This window comes from Lissotriton helveticus, chromosome 3_1 (assembly GCF_964261635.1).
Source record: "Lissotriton helveticus chromosome 3_1, aLisHel1.1, whole genome shotgun sequence".
Classification (NCBI taxonomy): Eukaryota; Metazoa; Chordata; class Amphibia; order Caudata; family Salamandridae; genus Lissotriton; species Lissotriton helveticus.
The window spans coordinates 354,293,782-354,312,068 of record NC_136061.1 but is presented as its reverse complement, the minus strand read 5'-3'; the positions used below and the strand labels follow the sequence as shown (position 1 = coordinate 354,312,068).

The window sequence follows — 18,287 nt, the reverse complement described above, 5'->3', positions numbered from 1 at the left end:
CGCCGCATCTTCCACACTTAGTGCCTGCCTGGACATATTTATTTAATTATTATTATTTTTTATTTAAATTTGTAAGGCGCTCAGCTACCCAAAAACGGTTTCCCGGCGCCATAGAGGACAGAAAGCAAAAACCAGAACAGTGAGCAGGAGTTATTGGTCAAAGAGCAAGGTTTTAAGAGTTTTGCGGAAGTGGGTGTAGTTAGTTTCTTTCCGAATGATAGAAGGCAAGGTGTTCCAGAGGGAAGGACCCAGGTAGGAAAAGGATCTCCCACCCATTCTGGAGAGTTTAACCCTGGGTATCACAAAGTTGCCCTTGGTTACAGATCTTAATTGGCGGCATGGAACATAGGGACAGACAAGCGCTTGAAGATATTGAGGGGCAGTGCCTGTCTTGATTTTAAACATATAGCTCAGGGCTTTGAACTTAATACGGTTCTCCACCCTGAGCCAATATAGATCCCTCAAATGTCCAGCAATGGAAGAGAATCTGGGGATTCAGCAAAGGAGTCTTGCTGCAGAATTCTGAACTAGCTGAAGTCTGCGGATCACAGACTTGTTACAGCACAGATATAGGATGTTGCCGTAGTCGAGCCGTGAAGTGATGAAGGCATGAACCACGGTTTTTTGGGTAGATATAGGCAGCATCCATAGAATTTTCTTAAGCCACTTTAATATGGTAAAGCATAGTGCAGTCAGTTTAACGGTTTGTTGATGCATGGACAATGAGTCGTCGGCAATGACACCCAGTTGCGAACATGGCTAATTGGCTTAGGGAGGTTGCCCATCTCATCTGGCCAGTGAGACGGACACCATAGATCTTTCTGCTTACCTAGGATAAGAACCTCAGTTTTCTCACCATTCAACTTTAGGTGATTTTGGGTCATCCACGTTGAAATGTTCTTGAGGCCTTGTTTTAAACAGGAGGGTGCCAATGGGTTGGAGCTAGAAAGGGAAAGGACAATCTGGGAATCATCCACGTATGTGAAAAGAGTAAGGCCAGACTGGTCCGCAATGTCGGCCAAAGGCCTGGCATACAGGTTAAAAAGCAGTGGGCTCAGGATTGAGCCCTGAGACACCCCATGAGGTGATGCGTACGTTTTAGAACAAGCTGTAGCGGAGAAGATTTGAAAAGTGCGCAAATCCAGAAAGGAGGTTAGCCAATTGAAGGCAGAGCCACATATACCAGAGGATTTCAAGGTGTGGATAAGCGGTGTGTGAGAGATAGTGTCGAAAGCCGCACTTAAGTCCAGCAGGATGAGTGCGACTGTCTGACCTTCATCAAGAAGATGACGAAGCCTCTCCGTCACACCTAAAAGATGTAGTCTAGTCTGGAGTACACCCTATGGGCCCCGGAAAAGTACGAGTAGGTGCTTGCGTCTGGGTGCAGCCATCTCCATACGTCCACTAATCCCAGGGTGCAGACAGTTCTGGCCAGAAGAGTTGGGGTCGAGTCCCTATGCCTACCTCCTGACCTGTCCTGCGCCAGAGACATGACATTATTAAAGTCCCCCCCCCACCTGTAGAGTCTCCGATGTGTTCAGTAAAATGTCTGTGACTCCTGACAGTGTCCCGGCCTGCAGTTTTGGCGGTGCATATACGGAAATGATTGTATATTCCTGTCGTCCCCACAATCCCCGCACCCCCACCTAGGTCCCCAGAGGGTCTATCCATGTCTGCGCGACCCCAAAGGGAGGCGTCTTCTTAATCAGTATGGCTACCCCCCTAGAGCCCATGGTATACCGCGCATGCACTAGTACTCTGTAAGGCCCCCTCGCCAGGAACCCACACTTGGTGCCCTAAAGGTGTGTCTCCTGCATTAGGACAATATCTGGCCCCACCCGTTTCACATAGGCTTGTACCAGACCTCGTTTAACCTTGTTGCCCAGGCCGTTCACGTTCCAAGTCAAAATTGTTAACCACCCCCCCTCCCCCCGCCCGTATCATGGCTATCTATCTGTGTACGGGACATCGTAACATAGGTCTCTCAATAGCAGAGGATGTAAGGCTCCTGGATCCCAGGTGTGAATGACTGTCCCCACCATGACATGCTGAAACAACCCCCCCCCCCAACAAACAACCCCAACCAGAACGTTGACTCATGTAGTTCAGCCTCCCCTTTTAACCCCGAGAGAGGAGTAACTCCCCCCTCCCCCCCCCACCCACCTCCCTCTCCCAACTAGTCCCATCGCCATTCAGGACAGAGATTAGCACTTCCCGGTGAAGGTCTGTTGCCCTCTCAATCTTACCCCCAACAAACCCGCTCCAAAACCTTTAACTAGGAAACATACAGATGTATACTCTCAATCAGGTATGAACAATAAAGCACATTAAACCAGAGAACAGAGCAAATTGTATGGGGTTGTCCAACTTGCGTGCTCCCCGGCCACTGAGTCCATGTTTGGTCTGTCCAGCGCGCCTTCTCTTCACGAATCGGAGTCCGGGGGGTCCCCTTGCAATGCTCCCGCCTCCTGAACCGATTCTTGCTCCTAGTCGTTGATCGCCACTACCAAGGGGTGCAGTGATTGCTCTTCTGCATAGTCACCCTCCGAAGAAGTACCACCAGGCTCTTTCTCCCCCTCTGACCATGCGTTCCCTGCTAGGCAGCGAAATCTGGTGCCCTGCAGCCGGCCAGGGTCCAAGGAGGCTGAGCTCCGCCGCCGGATTGATCCTTGTACAGGGTAAGGGGTTGTCGCCACATTTCTGCTACCACGCGTTTTTCTCAGTCTCTGCGGCTTTGGCGACCCTCTCTGGGTTTCCAGCCTCCGCTGCCTTCCCCGGCCTCAAGTCTTGTCAGGGGGGGGCGCTCCTCCAGCCACTGCCACACGTCTTTCGGATGTGAAAAAAAATACGTTCTCTCCTTGTAGATGACTTTTAGCTTTGCAGGGAAGAGAAGCATGTACTGAATGCGGAGATCCCTCAGTTTAGCCTTCACCGCGTTGAAGGAGCGCCTCAGCTTCTGCACTTCCTTGCTATAGTCCGGAAAAATCATGATCTGCGCGTTCTCCACACGAATTTCCCCTAACCTCCCAGCTTCCCTTAAGATCATGTCTCTGTCCACGAAATTCAGGAAGCGGGCAATGACTGGCCGTGGCCTAGCCCCCACTGGCGGTTTTTCCAGCAGTGCCCGATGCGCCCTTTCTATCACAAAGCAGGTCGAGAACTTATCTTTCGGAAATGTTCGCTTCAGCCAGGAGTGCAGGAAGTCCGCCATATTGGCCCCTTCAATTCCTTCCCTAAAGCCCACATAATGTAGGTTGTTGCGCCGGGCTCTGTTTTTCTGCGTCGTCCACCTTCCACTGGAGCTTATGCGAGGATTGGAGCTCCGCCATGCCCTTCTTCAGGTCCTGAATGGTGTCCTCGGCCTCCCCTAGTCTAGTCTCTGCTGCTGTCACGCGCCCTGTTAAGTTTCAAAAGTCCTGCCGTAGAAGCGTGACCTCGGAGCCCACTTCCCCTATCTTAGTTTCCAGGGCCACACGGGACGCCTGTATGTCCTCTCGGGACGCTTGTATGGCCCCATCCATAGGGCTGTGTCTGAACGCACTCCCGGCGAGTCGGTCTCTGGGGGGAGGGGTGCTGTAGTGTAACGGTCTAGAGTTCCCTGCCGGGGGGGCCTAGGTTCTTTATCTTTCTTGCCCATGTTGCGCTGTCCGCTCTCAGGGGTTCGGCCGGGGTCTTACTATCCGCAATCCACCCCTTTTTTTGCGCCTCCCCTCCACCTACTCCAGTAGTCTTCTCAGACCGATAAAACGGCGGGCCAAGCAAAGCAGGCCCGGTATGGATGACCCTGTTGCGTCTCGCTAAGACATGGCGGCCTGGCTGTCTCTCCACTCCAGCCTCTGTACAGGGGATATGCGCCAGCTGGGTGCTCAGGAATAAGGCACCTTCCTTTCTCTCAGGCCGACCGGCTCTCTAGGCCTCTCCTCATACCATCTAGTCCTCCAGGGCCTTCCCTCTATTCAGGCTGCGCACCGACCCACGCTATCACATTGGGGCCAGGGGGGGCCCTCTCAGGCTGTTTATTTCATGTAGGGCTTCGGTGGTACTCCTTTGCCCCCTCCGCAGCTTCCTCCCAATGCTACACACTCTGCTGTCTGCCTCCTCTAGTCAGCGATCTCAGCGGCCTCTTGGTCACTCACCGCCGGGCCCGTGTCCCACCGCTGATATCCGCCTCCGGAGGCGCTGCGTCTCTCAGCCCGCACTCAGTAGCGGAGCCGCAGAACGGCCGTGGGCCCACGGCGGGCAGGGGGGACTCCGCAGCACCGCACTCCGCCCCGCCTTGCCCCAGACGTCTAGGTGCTTTCTTCAGGCCGCCCCGGCCTCAGTCAGCAATCCGGCCGGCGGGTCCTGGCCACCGCAGCTCCTCCCCCAAATGTGGGGTCTGCTGTCCGGAGCCCACGTCGAGGTCCGCAGCTGCTCCTCACTTCACCGCAGCCCCGCCGGCAGATCAGGGGACACTCCGCCGGGACCTTTCAGCCCCTCACTGCCGCTGGTGTCCTCGGCCACGCCGCTTCTCCTCCCAACGTTACTGCGGCGCCATCTTAGACGCTTCCCCGTGGCCTGTGCTCCAGCCTCAGTCGCCACCAGTTTCAGGTACTCCATGCCGCTTTCTCACTGCCGCCTGTCCCCAGATCGTGTGGGGACCCCCAGAAGTATGTTTAAATCACATAAAGGGACCGCTGGCCACCAGTTAGTGCGTCGGATCTTTTCAGCATGCCGGAGCAGCAGAGGTACACGTCCTACTCAGCCATGTTGCTGGCCAAGCCCCTTACTGACACAGTGTTGGGCACTTGGGCTAAACCATGCCCTGTCCCTCCAGTCAACTCACAAGTCGCACTTCACTGTAGACTTGCTCCAAGCGACGCATAATTTTAGACCTAGCACCCAAAACCGGAGAGTTTGGTGATACAGGAGTCCACCAGTAAGTATATTTGAATGCATTTTCAACCACTCCCCTATGACAGGGAGGCGAAAGAAGTGGAAAATTTCGGCAAGCATATGTTGTCCTCAGCTAGTCTTACCCTCAGGTCAATATGAGCTGTCTACTGAGGTGTTATACCCATGCACCTTGGGCCATGGTGAGTAGGCTCTTACCTGTGGTTCCAGAAAACCTATGACATTCACTAGCCAAACCATTCAAGATTGGATGCTACCAAATTTGTCAATCTCTCCGGCCTGGACATCACAGATTGTCTAGGCAGGCCTATGAGAAATAGCGAGGCGATTCGACGCCACCCATGAATGATGGTTCACAGGCTTCTCCAGAGCCATTTAGGCGTCCTTAATGGACATGCCTTTCAACGGCTACCACATGTTAAGGGAAAAAGCTCAGTCGGCCCTGGAGACTTTTAAAGAAAGCTCAGCCATGGTACATTCTCTGGGCCTCTCAATTCCAGTATGGCAATCTCCACAACAATGTAATCCTTTTAGAGGATAACAGGGGCCTGATGTATCGACATCGCCAGCCCCCTATAACCCGCAAAACAAGACAGCAGGCTTTTCATCCTTTTGAGCTTGGGCCATGGTTCAGCAGACAGTGGCTTGGCCATCAGGCACAACACTCCTCCCAAGTTTCTGTCCCTCGTGCAACAACTGCAAAACCTCTTTAGTGAACCCATAGCCACTCACAACCATCTGGTGAGAGGCAGGACAGCCACTTCCTGCATGTTAGATAAGACAGCGTAACCAGAAATGGGTCCTGCAGATTGTCCAATGGGGCTATGCCCTGCCATTTCTTTTCAACCCATCACACCTGCCACCTACAGCTGAAGGCATGTCGGAGGACCACCGGTTCATCTTATGTCAAAGTGCAGGCTCTTTTGGCCAAAGAAGCCATAGAGGGTACAGACCTCAGAAGTGATGACTGAGTGTTATTCCTGCTACTTTATTGTGCCAAATAAGAACGAAGGCCTTTGCACTTTCCTGAATCTTCGCCTTCTTAATGCCTTTCAGCGCAAAGTAAAACTATGCTCGCCTTGGCCCAAGTTCTATTTGGCCTGGATCCTGGAGACTGTATGTATATTTTCACATCAACGTCCAAAAAGCCTCTAGGAGCCACCTGTGATTCACAGTGGGCCACAAGCACTTTTAGTCTTCCATGCTCCCTTTGGGGCTCATCTGTGCCCCTTGGGTGTTGATGAAAATGATCGCTGCACATCTGCAGAGATCAGGGTTACCAGTCTTCCTCCAAGTCAGTGGCTGGCTATCGAAGGCAGGCTCACCACAGTTGGTTGCGCACCACCTCCAGACAATGGTTAATTACTTGACATCTCTGGGGTTCTCAAACAATCTGCCAAACTCCCACCCGAGTCCTTTGCAAAAGCTTCCTTATATTGTAGCCATCCTGGATATGATGTGTTTTCGAGCTTTTCCTGCAGACCAACGAGTCCAGTACATTCGGACTATGATCCCAGTGTTTCAGCCACCTCTATCCTAGATCACATTAAGGATGGCTTTAAGGCTTCTTGTCCTACTAGAGTCCTACATCCTTCTCACTGACTATACTATATCGCAAGTACAAGCTTTCCAGCGGGAACTGAAGTCTTAGTGGGCCCAGCACCCAGAGAACCTGTCCGATTCCATCCAGGTGTCGGAGGAGACTGTAAAATATCTGCAGTGGTGACTGTTGGACTGCAATTGTACCAGCGACAGACCCCTTTGCCTGCCCCACCCAAAGATGACTATGGTGATAAATGTGTCACTACTGGGTTGGAGAGGTCATCTGAAAGGGGTGGAGATCAGAGGATTGCAGCAGAGCACTGCCTCAACATCAACTTGCTGGAAGATCAGGCGATTCACTTGTCTTTGAAAGCCTTCCTGCAGTTCATCAAAGGGAGGCTGGTGCAGGTTGTCATGGACAACTCCACTGCCATGTTGTACTGCAATAAACCGGGTAGGGTCCAGAGGCCCATGCCAGGGGACTCTAGTCCTCAGGAGATTTCCTGGTGGGTCACTACCTGACAATATCTTTAAATGCCAGAAGGGATGCACTCAGTAGGCGACTGCATCCAGAGGTGCCACTGGACATCTTCCAACAGTGTGAAGAGCCCTGGCTAGATATGTTCGCTACTGGGCAATGTCTGCACTTTTACGCACTGGAGTTTCCCTGAAAGGTCTCAGAGACTAATCCCGCATAGAGTGGAGCACAGAACTGCTGAATGCCTTCTGCTGCTACCTCAGGTCCTGAAGAAGATCAGCAGTTACCAGGCTCAAGTCATACTAGTGGCATCGGCTTGGACCAGGAAACTGTGGTTTTTGCCCCAGCAAGAACTTGCTCTGGGCACAGTTAAGTTACTTATTGCTCTTACAGCCTTTTTACTTTTGCCAGACTTACTACCCTTGATCAAATCCCCAATTGTTATGTGTTTTCTAAAAAGTTTGCAAACTAGATTTCAGCCAAACACCCTTTTTAATGCCCCTGTGGGACATAAGCTTAGTCCGCACCTTTCTGATGCTTATCCCTTTCGAACCAGTGCGGAGTTGTTCATTGTCCCTACTCACCATAGAAACAGTCTTCTTGGTGGCGATCACGTCTGCATTCCGGGTAAGTGAACTTCAGGCCCCTTCAGTCTCCTTATACTACTCAACGGGCTCCTGGACGACGCACCTGCGTGCCGGTTTGGGCATCGAGGCCATTGACGGTTGCTTGGCGGCCTTCTCTTCCACCCCTAACTATTTTCTCTACTGATGAGGGAAGTTATCCCGAAACGCGAGCCATGTCTCGGGCGACATTCAAAAACCTGGGACATGTATCGGGTCTAGAGATCATCAGTTCAACAAGTACCTACTTTCACCCACTGGGGTGAACCACTCAAGAACTCCATGTACCAGAGTCCCTAGGGGCGATCCGGAGGAGGGGCTAGCGGTGTGGGGTCCATTGCGATTGTTTATACCATTTTCCTGGATAACTGGTGCAAAGTAGTCTATCTTCAGTCTTACTGAAGGTGGTGATGTCTTTTCACATTGGAGAAGCTATCACACCACCAACATCTTTGATTTCCTTCATCCCTCGAAAGAGGCAGATAGACTCCATTGTCTGGATCCCAAAAGAGCGTTCAGCCTTTACCTTGATTGTACCAAGGGTGATCAGCTGTTAGTGGCATTAATTGTAACGCAAAAAAGAGCAAGGTGATGTAGAAACGGATCTCTCAATGAATAATCCTCTGCATTATGATCAGCTACTCATTGGATAAGAAGCAGCCTTCAGAAGGATTATGGGGTCAATCCGCCAGAGCTGCTATCACTGTGGTAGCACACAGAGTGGCTGTCCTGTATATTTGTCAGGCATCTACATGGGCATCGGTGCACCCTTTCACAAAGCACTACTGCCTCAACAGTCCAGTCCATTGAAATTGGCATTTTGCCCGCTCAGTCCTGTAGGACTTTTTAGTTTGAGCCTTTCCACAGATCCACCACCTTGGGAGGTACTGCTTTTGTATCTATTCACAAGGTGAGGAATCTGCAGTACGAAGTAACCATCAGAGGAACCTGTTACCTTCCTTCTTAAACAATCTTTATGGTGGATACTGTATTTAACTGCTGATTCCTCACTTCCGTCCCACCTCCCTATTCTGTGATATTGTCTCTTCCATTTAAAAAGATTCCAGTTTAGGAATCCGCACACTGATTTTTCAATTGGTAAGTCGACTCAGAGTCTGATGCTGAAATGAAAGATACACGTCCGCGCACATGGGTGGCATCTAAATGCCGCTCCGTTCTTCACTTCAGGAAAGGAATGCTGTAGACACTGCCGCACTGCGTTACTTCTTAGTGCGCTGGAGCACTGCTTCGAAATTTCCAGCTCCAGTTTGGTTCCTAGGGATATTCATAATCTAGGGATATTCACAATGTAGTAATCTATAGTCAAATATAGTATTCACCAGTAGGATCATAACCGAAGGTAAGTAACTTTCTCAATATAGAATATGGGTTAACCCAGTGGGAAGAGGAGACTACTTTCGTTAATTAAGCCTCTGGGCCGATTTTGCTTTTACACCTTCTTACATAAATTTCTTAAGAAGCTCCATCTTCTCAAGCCACTCATCCCGGAACCCTTTTTAAGATCACTTTTTCAGAATGCTATGCAAGCTTTGGCGTAGCAGGCTTAGGATGACCCCTCATAATTACTATTAATGTCACAAGTAGTTACTGGGCTTATTATGATCCTCCTGTTGACTTAAGTTTGCAAAATGTGATATGGTAGATAAATATATGAGCAATGCTTCAAATTATTTTAAATTCGAAGGCAAGTTGTCTTATTTGTCACCACATCTATAGCATTCCCAGAAAATGTTGTATCGTCTTGAAACTACTAAAATAAGTCTTTGTTTTGAACTAATAAAACGGAGCTGCATTTTCAATGCCTGCGACTGGAAGGAGGACCAGTAACAATTTTGCTACTTGGCAAAGTCCCTTTTAAAGTGTTATAAGGAATTTTCACAAGTTATTTGCTTTTTTGGAATAACATGCTTTGCTTCTCAATGATCATTGTTTTATGGGCACATTCAGCGTTTGTGGACCTATAAGGTTCCCCTTTATGGTAGCCACCTGCTGTTCTTGTGTGTTCTGTAAAAGCTGTGCAAAAATACACAATGATGGTGGAGCAGAGTATGGAATGTCTCAAATGCAATCATGGAAAATGGAGCCAGCTCCATTTCTAACAGATGATCATGTAAACAAGCACTACATTCTTCAGTTTCTTAACCCTCTTCTTTCATTAAACTGCGAACAGGTTCAACCATGAACTCCTTTTTGGTGTGTCTGTCAAGCACCTGAACAAGGCAGAACGTCTGGTTTTCGGAGACTCATTGATGACACACGCCATGCTCATCACTGCGGTCACAGAAAAGGTAATTATGCCCCTACTAACCACGAGATCATTTGCACATATGTATTTTAATAGTTCTGCCTGCGGTTTATACAGTAATGAGACTCGCTGACTCTGAGGTCCCTGTCTTGCTGATGGTTGGTTTGAGTATGCGCCGCGAGTGAGCGGTAGGGCCTCTGTCTTGACCGCCATTTCTTTGCCCTCATGTGCCAGCCTCATAGCTGATTCTGTGCATTGTAGAAATACTCCTATCCAACAGCGTGTATTATCTAGCCATCTGTCCTTCCGCTCATTGTGCATGGAGAGGGTTGGCATACAGTCTTCAGCCACATGGTTCATGTGCTAAAGGTTTGTCCACCTGTGACCTACAAGGTAGAGGAAATCAATATCTCATGTGCTGTTCCCTCAAAGTACGATCATGAATGCAGCGAGTGCAGTTGTTTTTAGTACTCTAAAGGCAGTCACCAAAAACAGTTTTAAGACCTGAACAGAAAATTGTCAGATTTATTTTTTTGAGACTGATTATAGCGGGTTGTGATGGTTTGTTCAATGTCTCGCTGAGTAATGTTGACAGGTCGTGGTCTCTTATGGTAAAGGCAGCTCCAGGACTTTTCATTTGTTTAGCATCAGTGTCAGGTCCTGCCTTATCTCAGTACCATCAGATTGATTATTGGCTATTTCCAGATGGTTGAGCAGGGAACCATTGGACTGATGTTTCTGGATAACGAAATTGTGAAGACATAATCCATAAGAAACAAAAGTTACTTACTCATTTAGTAGACAATAAAGTTTAGAGTGCTTTGTATCCTACTTAAAGCTTTGTGAGGCTGTAAACCTGGGCATGCAACTCTGGGTTGATAATTTGTACATGCTTTACATACTGCTTACACTCTGTTCATGGTTTACCTTATAACGCTGTGTTCCGCTTCCACTAAAAGTACCCCTTGTGCTGCCATAGAAATAATTAAGTCCGTCTTCCAGCAATGATGTATTCATAGCCTAATATGCTATGTGGAAAATGTACATAGCCCTTGACCGATCATGGATAGTCCAGAGATGATTGGATTCGCAGGGCAGTGTCTTGGAATGGTTGCAGCAGGTGCACATTTGACCTGCGCCGGAGTTTATAGAGGCCTTTATTGCAATCTAATGACAACAACTTTGATCTGGGTACACTATTTGCTTTAACAGATTAATTACACTTGCAATTAAGGTTTGTAATTATGGTTGCTAAAATTGCTAAATTTGATTTCCAGGTGTTACTAGTAAGTGAGCTCAATGAGTGTGTGTGAAAGTCAATCTCCACATTGGGGGGGGGGGGTGCTTGTTTGGAAGTAGGTAGGTTTGGGGCTTGGTGAAATTAAGTAAAGTAGCCCGCTCTAATCTTTCTTGACTCAAGATTCTTAGCCACTGCAGATTGTCAATAGGCTGCAAACCGTTTGCTTCCAATTTTCTTTTTTAACTGCCCCAAAATCGGAACTTCTTACCAGCATGCAGTACTTTAGGATTGTGCATATTTCTACATGCCCATCTCAGAAAGCAGTAGAAAATGTCTAAGATTCATCATTGTGGGTCGCAAATACGGATACAAAACCAGGTGCAGTTTTCAAAAATTCACAAGGTGGTAGCAACTCGCTGTACATCTCCGTTCATACCTGAACTTCAGAAAAAAATCATAAATTCATATGGTCAGATCATCCTAATCAGTCTTTTAGCTATTTGTGCTCTGGTATTATATATCAAAGCATGAAGCCCCTATTTACTCCTCATACAGTTTGGTAACCTGATATTGTAAAAATATTTTTGATTACATTCTTTTAAGTAATTTTAAAAGTGAACATAGACCGGTTTATTGCAGCAATCCACATTTCGTTCTTGTCGTGTAAGGCATCAAACTAAATGTTTTACAACATATTTAGGGATAAGATAGAATATTTGCGAATCAATATAAATACCATTAAGGAAATACATCAATTTACATTCTGCAAATAATCCCTCCATTTACCTCCAATCTTGGCATGCTTTTTTTTTTTTTTTTACACCCTCATGCTCTGTATATGGATTCTTCGGCTGTGCCACAAAAGTCCATTCTTCTTATCCATTCCCTCCTCAATGTGGGGCTGGCTCTGCTGGCCAGTGTTTAGCAGTGTTTCTCTTGGCTATCAATAGCCCCATTGCAACAAGAGTTCTGATGCTAATTGTCTCCCCTCACCGTTGCCCCCTCCCCCACAGCTCATTCATAATGCCCAATTACATCATTGGGCTGGTCATGCTACCTCCCACCGTTCCCCCGGAGTATTTGCTATCTCCTGCCAGAAATTGGGTTATAATTGAACATTGCCAGATTACATGAAATATGTGGACCTAGAATTTTTACATCGTGGGCATAGAGGGTCTAAGACTTTGCCCATCTTCCACAGACAGACTGGTGGGTTATAATTAGGCCTACGGAGATATTTAAACTAGATCATTCTGAGGTGAGACGAAGTCGGCAAGGTTCTTGCTGCTATTTTTGGCTTCTATTCACACATCATCATCCATTGGTCCAGTCTTCTTCCCATTTTAACTTAAGGGCAAGTAATGCATCTGGGGAGTTAACCTGTAATGAGCAGTATAGTCTTGAGACACTTATCTCCCAATTCCTCAATTACAATATTGGCCTCCAATGGACTACATTCTGGGACGGCCTCAATTTTACTATCATTATGTTCTAGGGAATGTCTCAATTTGAAATAGCAGACTAACTGGGACTTTTGTAGCTGAAACTCCTCCCCCAACTCTGTGTATGATTTCAGGGGGCGCTGAGACAATTCCCCCCCATCCCTCACCCTACCACACCCCAGTCTAGCTTTACGATCAAATCCTGTGCATTAAACACAGCCAATTGTGCCATATGGGACATTTCTTGCTTTAGCTGATTGAGCAAGGGGATAAAGTTCAACTCCCATCCTTTGTTTGTGTGATCTTCATTCATAGCTAGATTTCTAAAGTGGTCACCCACTTTTCTCATGAGGGTATCTCTTAGACTATGAGGATACTTTCCTGAAAGAATTACATATGTGAGTGTCCCCCAATTCATCCTCCATACGAATGTGTCCCCATAAATGTCTAATAAATGTCTATAATGTGTGGGATCAAGGTATTCAGCTGCTGCAGAAAACAAGGAATATATTGGCCTCATATAGGGGCTTTCAATCCTCTTGACCTATAGTTCAAAGAAATCCACTTCTTAGTGTGTGAATCTACTCACAACCATTTGGCCAAAGGGACTATCACCAGGCCAAACGGACGAGAGTAGATAGCCCTGACAAGTGCCCCATTCAATAGGGAAAGTGTCTCAGAGCACCTCATCTACTCTCACTTGGGCCTTAGGGGCAGCATATACAGTTTCAATATACCACAGAAATTGGGATCCAACATTTATCTTATGCCGCACTTGAAACATATATCTATGAGTATGACACCACTACAGTCTCACAGTTCCTCTGTGTGATCCAATATAATATTGAGGTGCATTAAGCAGTGTCTGATGCTACTGTTTGCCTTGAATCCTTTTTGATCTTCTCACACCAGTGGATGGATCCCTCTGAACAAACTAATCACGAGGACCTTGGCCGAAGTTTTTGTTTCTATGTTATAAAGGAAGATGGGTCGGTACTCTCCACACTCCTCTGTGGGCTTAATTGGTTTCGATGTAAGTGCAATTGTGGCACCTCGAAAGTCATGTGGGAGCATAGTTTCATTATGGGCTTCCTTGTATAATTCTCTGAGGTGAGTTGTCAAAAATGATAAATATTGCTTGAAAGATTTCCCCTGGGACACTGTTGGGGGTCAGGCATCTTACTGGCTAGCATTGCCATCATTACATTTTGGGTCCCTTCCACCATTATTGGGCCATCCAAGTCACTCCAGTCCATTTTTTATAGAATGTGAATCGGGCGATCTTCACATATAATATTCTTGTTTTCAAGCATGGGGGCATTTGTAATAAGCCGCAAAGTTATTTCTTAATGGATTCCACAGAAGTGACGTACTATCCTTAGCTTTTCATTGATGGAATTATCCAGATCATGTTATTTTTATTAGCAAGCCAATATAGCCACTTTCCAGATTTGTTGCCCATTTAATGTATTCGGCTTAAGGTACCCAGTCAAGACTTTCTTGCTTCCCTATACATTTTTCCTTCATCTCTACCCTTTGCAATTCCAACTGTCTCAAGTTGTCTGGATCCACCCCTTTTACTAGCCCTCATTGCAAATTAAGATTATTTTCTATTGCCTAAGGCATTGCTCCTCTCTAATTTTGTCCCTAATACAAATCATAATGCAGCCTCTGATAATTGTTTTAAATGCCTCACAAAGGGTGATTCTAATCTAGACATTGTCATGGCGCATCTCCAAAGGTGCCATGTTTTCTCCTGTAAGCTCCCAGCCATTGTGGATACATTTGCCTCTCCTAATCAGTGCTGGGTGTTTCCCAAGAGCCCTTAGATCGTTTATTGCATTCAAGTAGTTCCTGAAGTCAGCCTGATGTATCTTGCATTTGGTCAATAAATGAACAATTTCTGGATATGGAATGTTTGAAGGAAGTTATCGTTCTTAGTATTGAGCATATTCCTTTATTTTGTAAATATCGGTATTACTATTATTATATGAGGTTGTGTTGGCTTTCAGGGCATTTAAGAACTTATTTTGCCTATTCCTGTGGACCATCTCATTGAGCATCCATGTGTAAAGAAATGTAAGAGGCTTACCTTGAGGCTCATCATTATAGTCTTTTACACCAGAGAAGTACGACGATGTTTAACACTGGCACGGCTCAAGGGAATCAAGCGTCTTCCAGAGTGGGGGAATGTGTGAAGTGAGCCAGATGTGTGCTCTAAAATAGGAGTGGGGATAGTGCAGGAAGATAAGCATTTTTCTATGAAGAGATGCATATTTTGCTCATACGTAAAAGCATAAAATATTGGATGAATATATTTTGGTGTTGACTTGCATGGCTGCTTCTTGTAATGTGAAGAATAGAACAAATTACCCAGCGTTGAACAACCAACGTTTGATCAAGACAGACTACACAGGTGCAAGACAGTTTATTGGATAGAAATAAGAGCTCTCACAACAGTCCATAAATATAGCAAGTCTAAGAAATCTGCGGAGGGAAACAGGTTTAAGAAATGTGTGAAGAGGTGGGATTTCACATAATTGCCATAAGACGTTTGGAAGGGAAGAATTGGATTCGTAAGTGGACGGAAAAAGACATGTTATAGATTTGGGAGCGATACATTTATGTCTGGCCTTTGAGATGGCTTTAGCTGCTTCATGGCACTATTATTTTTCCAAACAAATCATACTGAATATACATACATCGAGAGGCTATTGGTTAGCAGGCTTCATCCATTGGTCTGTAAAATTGTCGTTTGTGTTCTCCAGCAGTGGATCTCGCATAGATTTACTTCTCAAAGGAGCCCCCTTCGTCAAGCTGGACAACCCACGAAAAATTCAACAGCAGTAAACTCTGTTAAATGGCAATAAACCCAGCGACAGTTTGTTTAGTAGCATACCTGCTTCATTTGAAACAACCCACATTTCAGGCTTTCAGGTGGAAGTGCTGAGTTCCCTACAGGCTCTCAGAGGCCACCATTGGTCTTAAGATCTCAAAACGATGACTGGATTTTTACCTAAATGTGGTCTTCCCTAGACTTCAGCCTTCTCCAGAGTCAGATTTAATAAACTGTCACTTGTTTGTGAGAGTTGATCCTTGGATCATCTGGCCCGCACGGGACACCACCACCAGAGAAAAATAAAGAAAAAAGAACTCTCTTCAAGTTCTGCACTGATGGTATGCGAAATAAGATTTATATGGATGCATTTATTGCCCCTATCCTTCTCACAGACCTTATTGTGATACATCAAGACTTTTCCTAAAAAAACATTTGACAGAAAAAGGACGCTGGTCCTATATGTTCTCCTTAAGAAGAAACCTGTTGTTCTTCCCATCGGACAATTCCCAGAAAAGTGCTTCTGCTCCAAACTTTTCCGCAAACACAGTGCATAGGAGGATGAACGTGGATCTCCCTCTACAGGAATTCACAACTAAAACACCCACATCTGCCTCCACAAAGGGTAAAACTAAGCCGATAAGACTTCAAAAAAAAGACCAAGGACCAGCATGCACAGAAAATGGTACGAAAACCCAGCTCCTGTTATTTGTCCCACCTAAATATCTTACAAAGAGGCTACCATCAATGACAATAAAAAAGCCATATTCAATTGACCCACCTACTCCAAGTTAGAGACTGATTTCAGTGACCTAAGGCAGCCTCAGATACTGCCTTTAGAACTGCACAGCTGGTGGTACGCTACTTTTCAGAGTATGAAGAACAGGATTATGAAAAGGAAGGAAATGACCCAGAATTTCAACCGCAAGGTTACGGAGTATGATTCTCGAGAGGTTCTATCACAGGGCTGCAGAAAAGGTTATGACAATTCATACACACCCAGACATCCGTATGATCTAAGTGCCAGTTTCTTTCATGACCACACTACAGCATTAGCTTGACTCCTATCGGAGACTGGCCTCTCAGCTTCAACATCATTAACCTTCACAGGGCCTCTGCAGCCACAGGTTCAGCATATATTGCATTCATAGTTCCCATGCCACCTTCTCCGTGGCTCCTCACCCATTACCTTTCAGATATATGGGAGGTTAAGTCTTCCCCAAGAGCAATCGCCACATGGGTCATGGGGAAGAAGAGGGTGATGTTGTGGAGAATGAGCAAGAGTATGACTGTAACAGCCAGTTTGAAAAAAAATTAAGAGATTTCATCCTTCCTAAAGAGGGAAATAAGACAACCTCCCCTGCCCCACCCCTTACCCCCCGCACAGCTCAGTCCTTTATCATGTCTGGAGGCAATTGCTAAAGCTCATGCCAAGTAGACAGCAGTACAAGCAGTTATACTGTGCCTTAAAATGAAGTACAGGGCACCCAGTACTGCACCATCAAGCTTAACTGGACTCCTAAAGCCAAATTCAGTCTAAGATCCTAATTACACCAGGTCACAGCCCCAACCCATGATTGGTATAAGGCGCTCAATAACATGGGCTGTTGCGTCACTTAAATGACGGCTGCTTAAATAAAGAGGGCAAACGCACTCGTCATCCTAGGCTGCTGTGACTGCCAGACGTGGCAAGACATTTCACCTCTGATCAAACTGATCCCTCAGGATGAAAGGAAATGGGCTAGTGCCGTTGTGAAGGAAGGGGCTAGTTCTTCGGCTGCCATCATTGATGCAGGGACAGACATGTCATTTTGCAACCGCTCAGAAGAGCAGTGGTGCTCAGGAGACTGGATTGGCTGAGGTCCACCTTTTTCCATGCCGAGATGGAGCCTCAAATACTTGACATGGCAGTTGATAGAAGCACCCTGTGAAACAAACGTGGGTGATTCACTACCAGGTATTAATACTGATACGGCAAGCTCTGTAAGAGCTCTGCAATATAGATTTGCTCCTTCCGCACAGATTGGTGACTCTAGGCTTACAGGGGAGGTTACCACCATTCCAGCAGGCAATGTCCTCAATATTTTTCTCTCAACAATCTAGTTATGACAGAGGCCAAGACCATCAAGACTACAGCAAATTGGCAGGGTATAAGGAGTAATCAAGTAAACAACGAGGACTGGCCCACTATGTTAGAGTGATGGAACCTTATTAGTATTCCATGTCACCTGTAAGTATAGCTGTGTCAGCTGGGCACAAGCAGTCTTTGTTTAAAAACCCCTCACACACCAACCTGGTTGGTGTCATGCTTCATCATCGGGGTCCAACCAGGCAGCCGAGTGGAAGGCGCGCCTGTGGGTTACAGGCACCTTCAAGGAAGCGTAAAAATCCTGTAGGAAGGAAGAACAAACAAAGCACACCTGTGTGTTAAGAGGATTTCTGCAAGAGTGCGTACGCTATATTGCAACAGGTGTTTTATGGTGTGCATGGTGGTTGCTGCTATCAAGGAAAACAGGTGACAGTGGGTAGAGCACAGTATGCTGTGAGTGCTACCATGCCTGTGCTATGAACTAATACGGTGGCGCTGTGGAACCTGGTGGGTGTTCTCAGTAACTTAAGTGCCCCCAGTGTCTATGCCATGGTGGTGTCGTCACCTATGGCGAATGGCCCTTGCGCCACCGAGGTGTCGAGTACAGGCTGCATAGGCTCGTGTTCTCAAATGCGCATCAAGTGCGCTTTCAAATATGCTGTTTACAGGGAGACTCACATACATTTAAAAATTACGTAGTGACAGACATACATATAAAAATTATCTGGTGAAACACACATACAATTAAAAGAGTAAGCGCCAATAATTACATCGCTATTGGGGAAGGTCCAGAGGATCGGGGCACAGGGGGAGGGAGTCACTCCTATCACTATCTGGGGATAAAGGAGGAAAGTCGTTGTCAATACCCCCCTTGTATG

At 46.6% G+C, this 18,287-nt stretch overlaps 1 protein-coding gene across 1 annotated transcript in view; it reads left to right on the top strand.

Annotated features, from left to right (window-relative positions):
- The window catches only part of BLMH (bleomycin hydrolase), a 672,774-nt gene that overhangs the window by 505,052 nt on the left and 149,435 nt on the right, over positions 1–18,287 (top strand). The window contains exon 10 of the mRNA XM_078680032.1: positions 9,728–9,845. Within this exon, the coding sequence (XP_078536158.1) occupies positions 9,728–9,845 (118 nt within the window). The remainder of the gene's footprint in view (positions 1–9,727; positions 9,846–18,287) is intronic.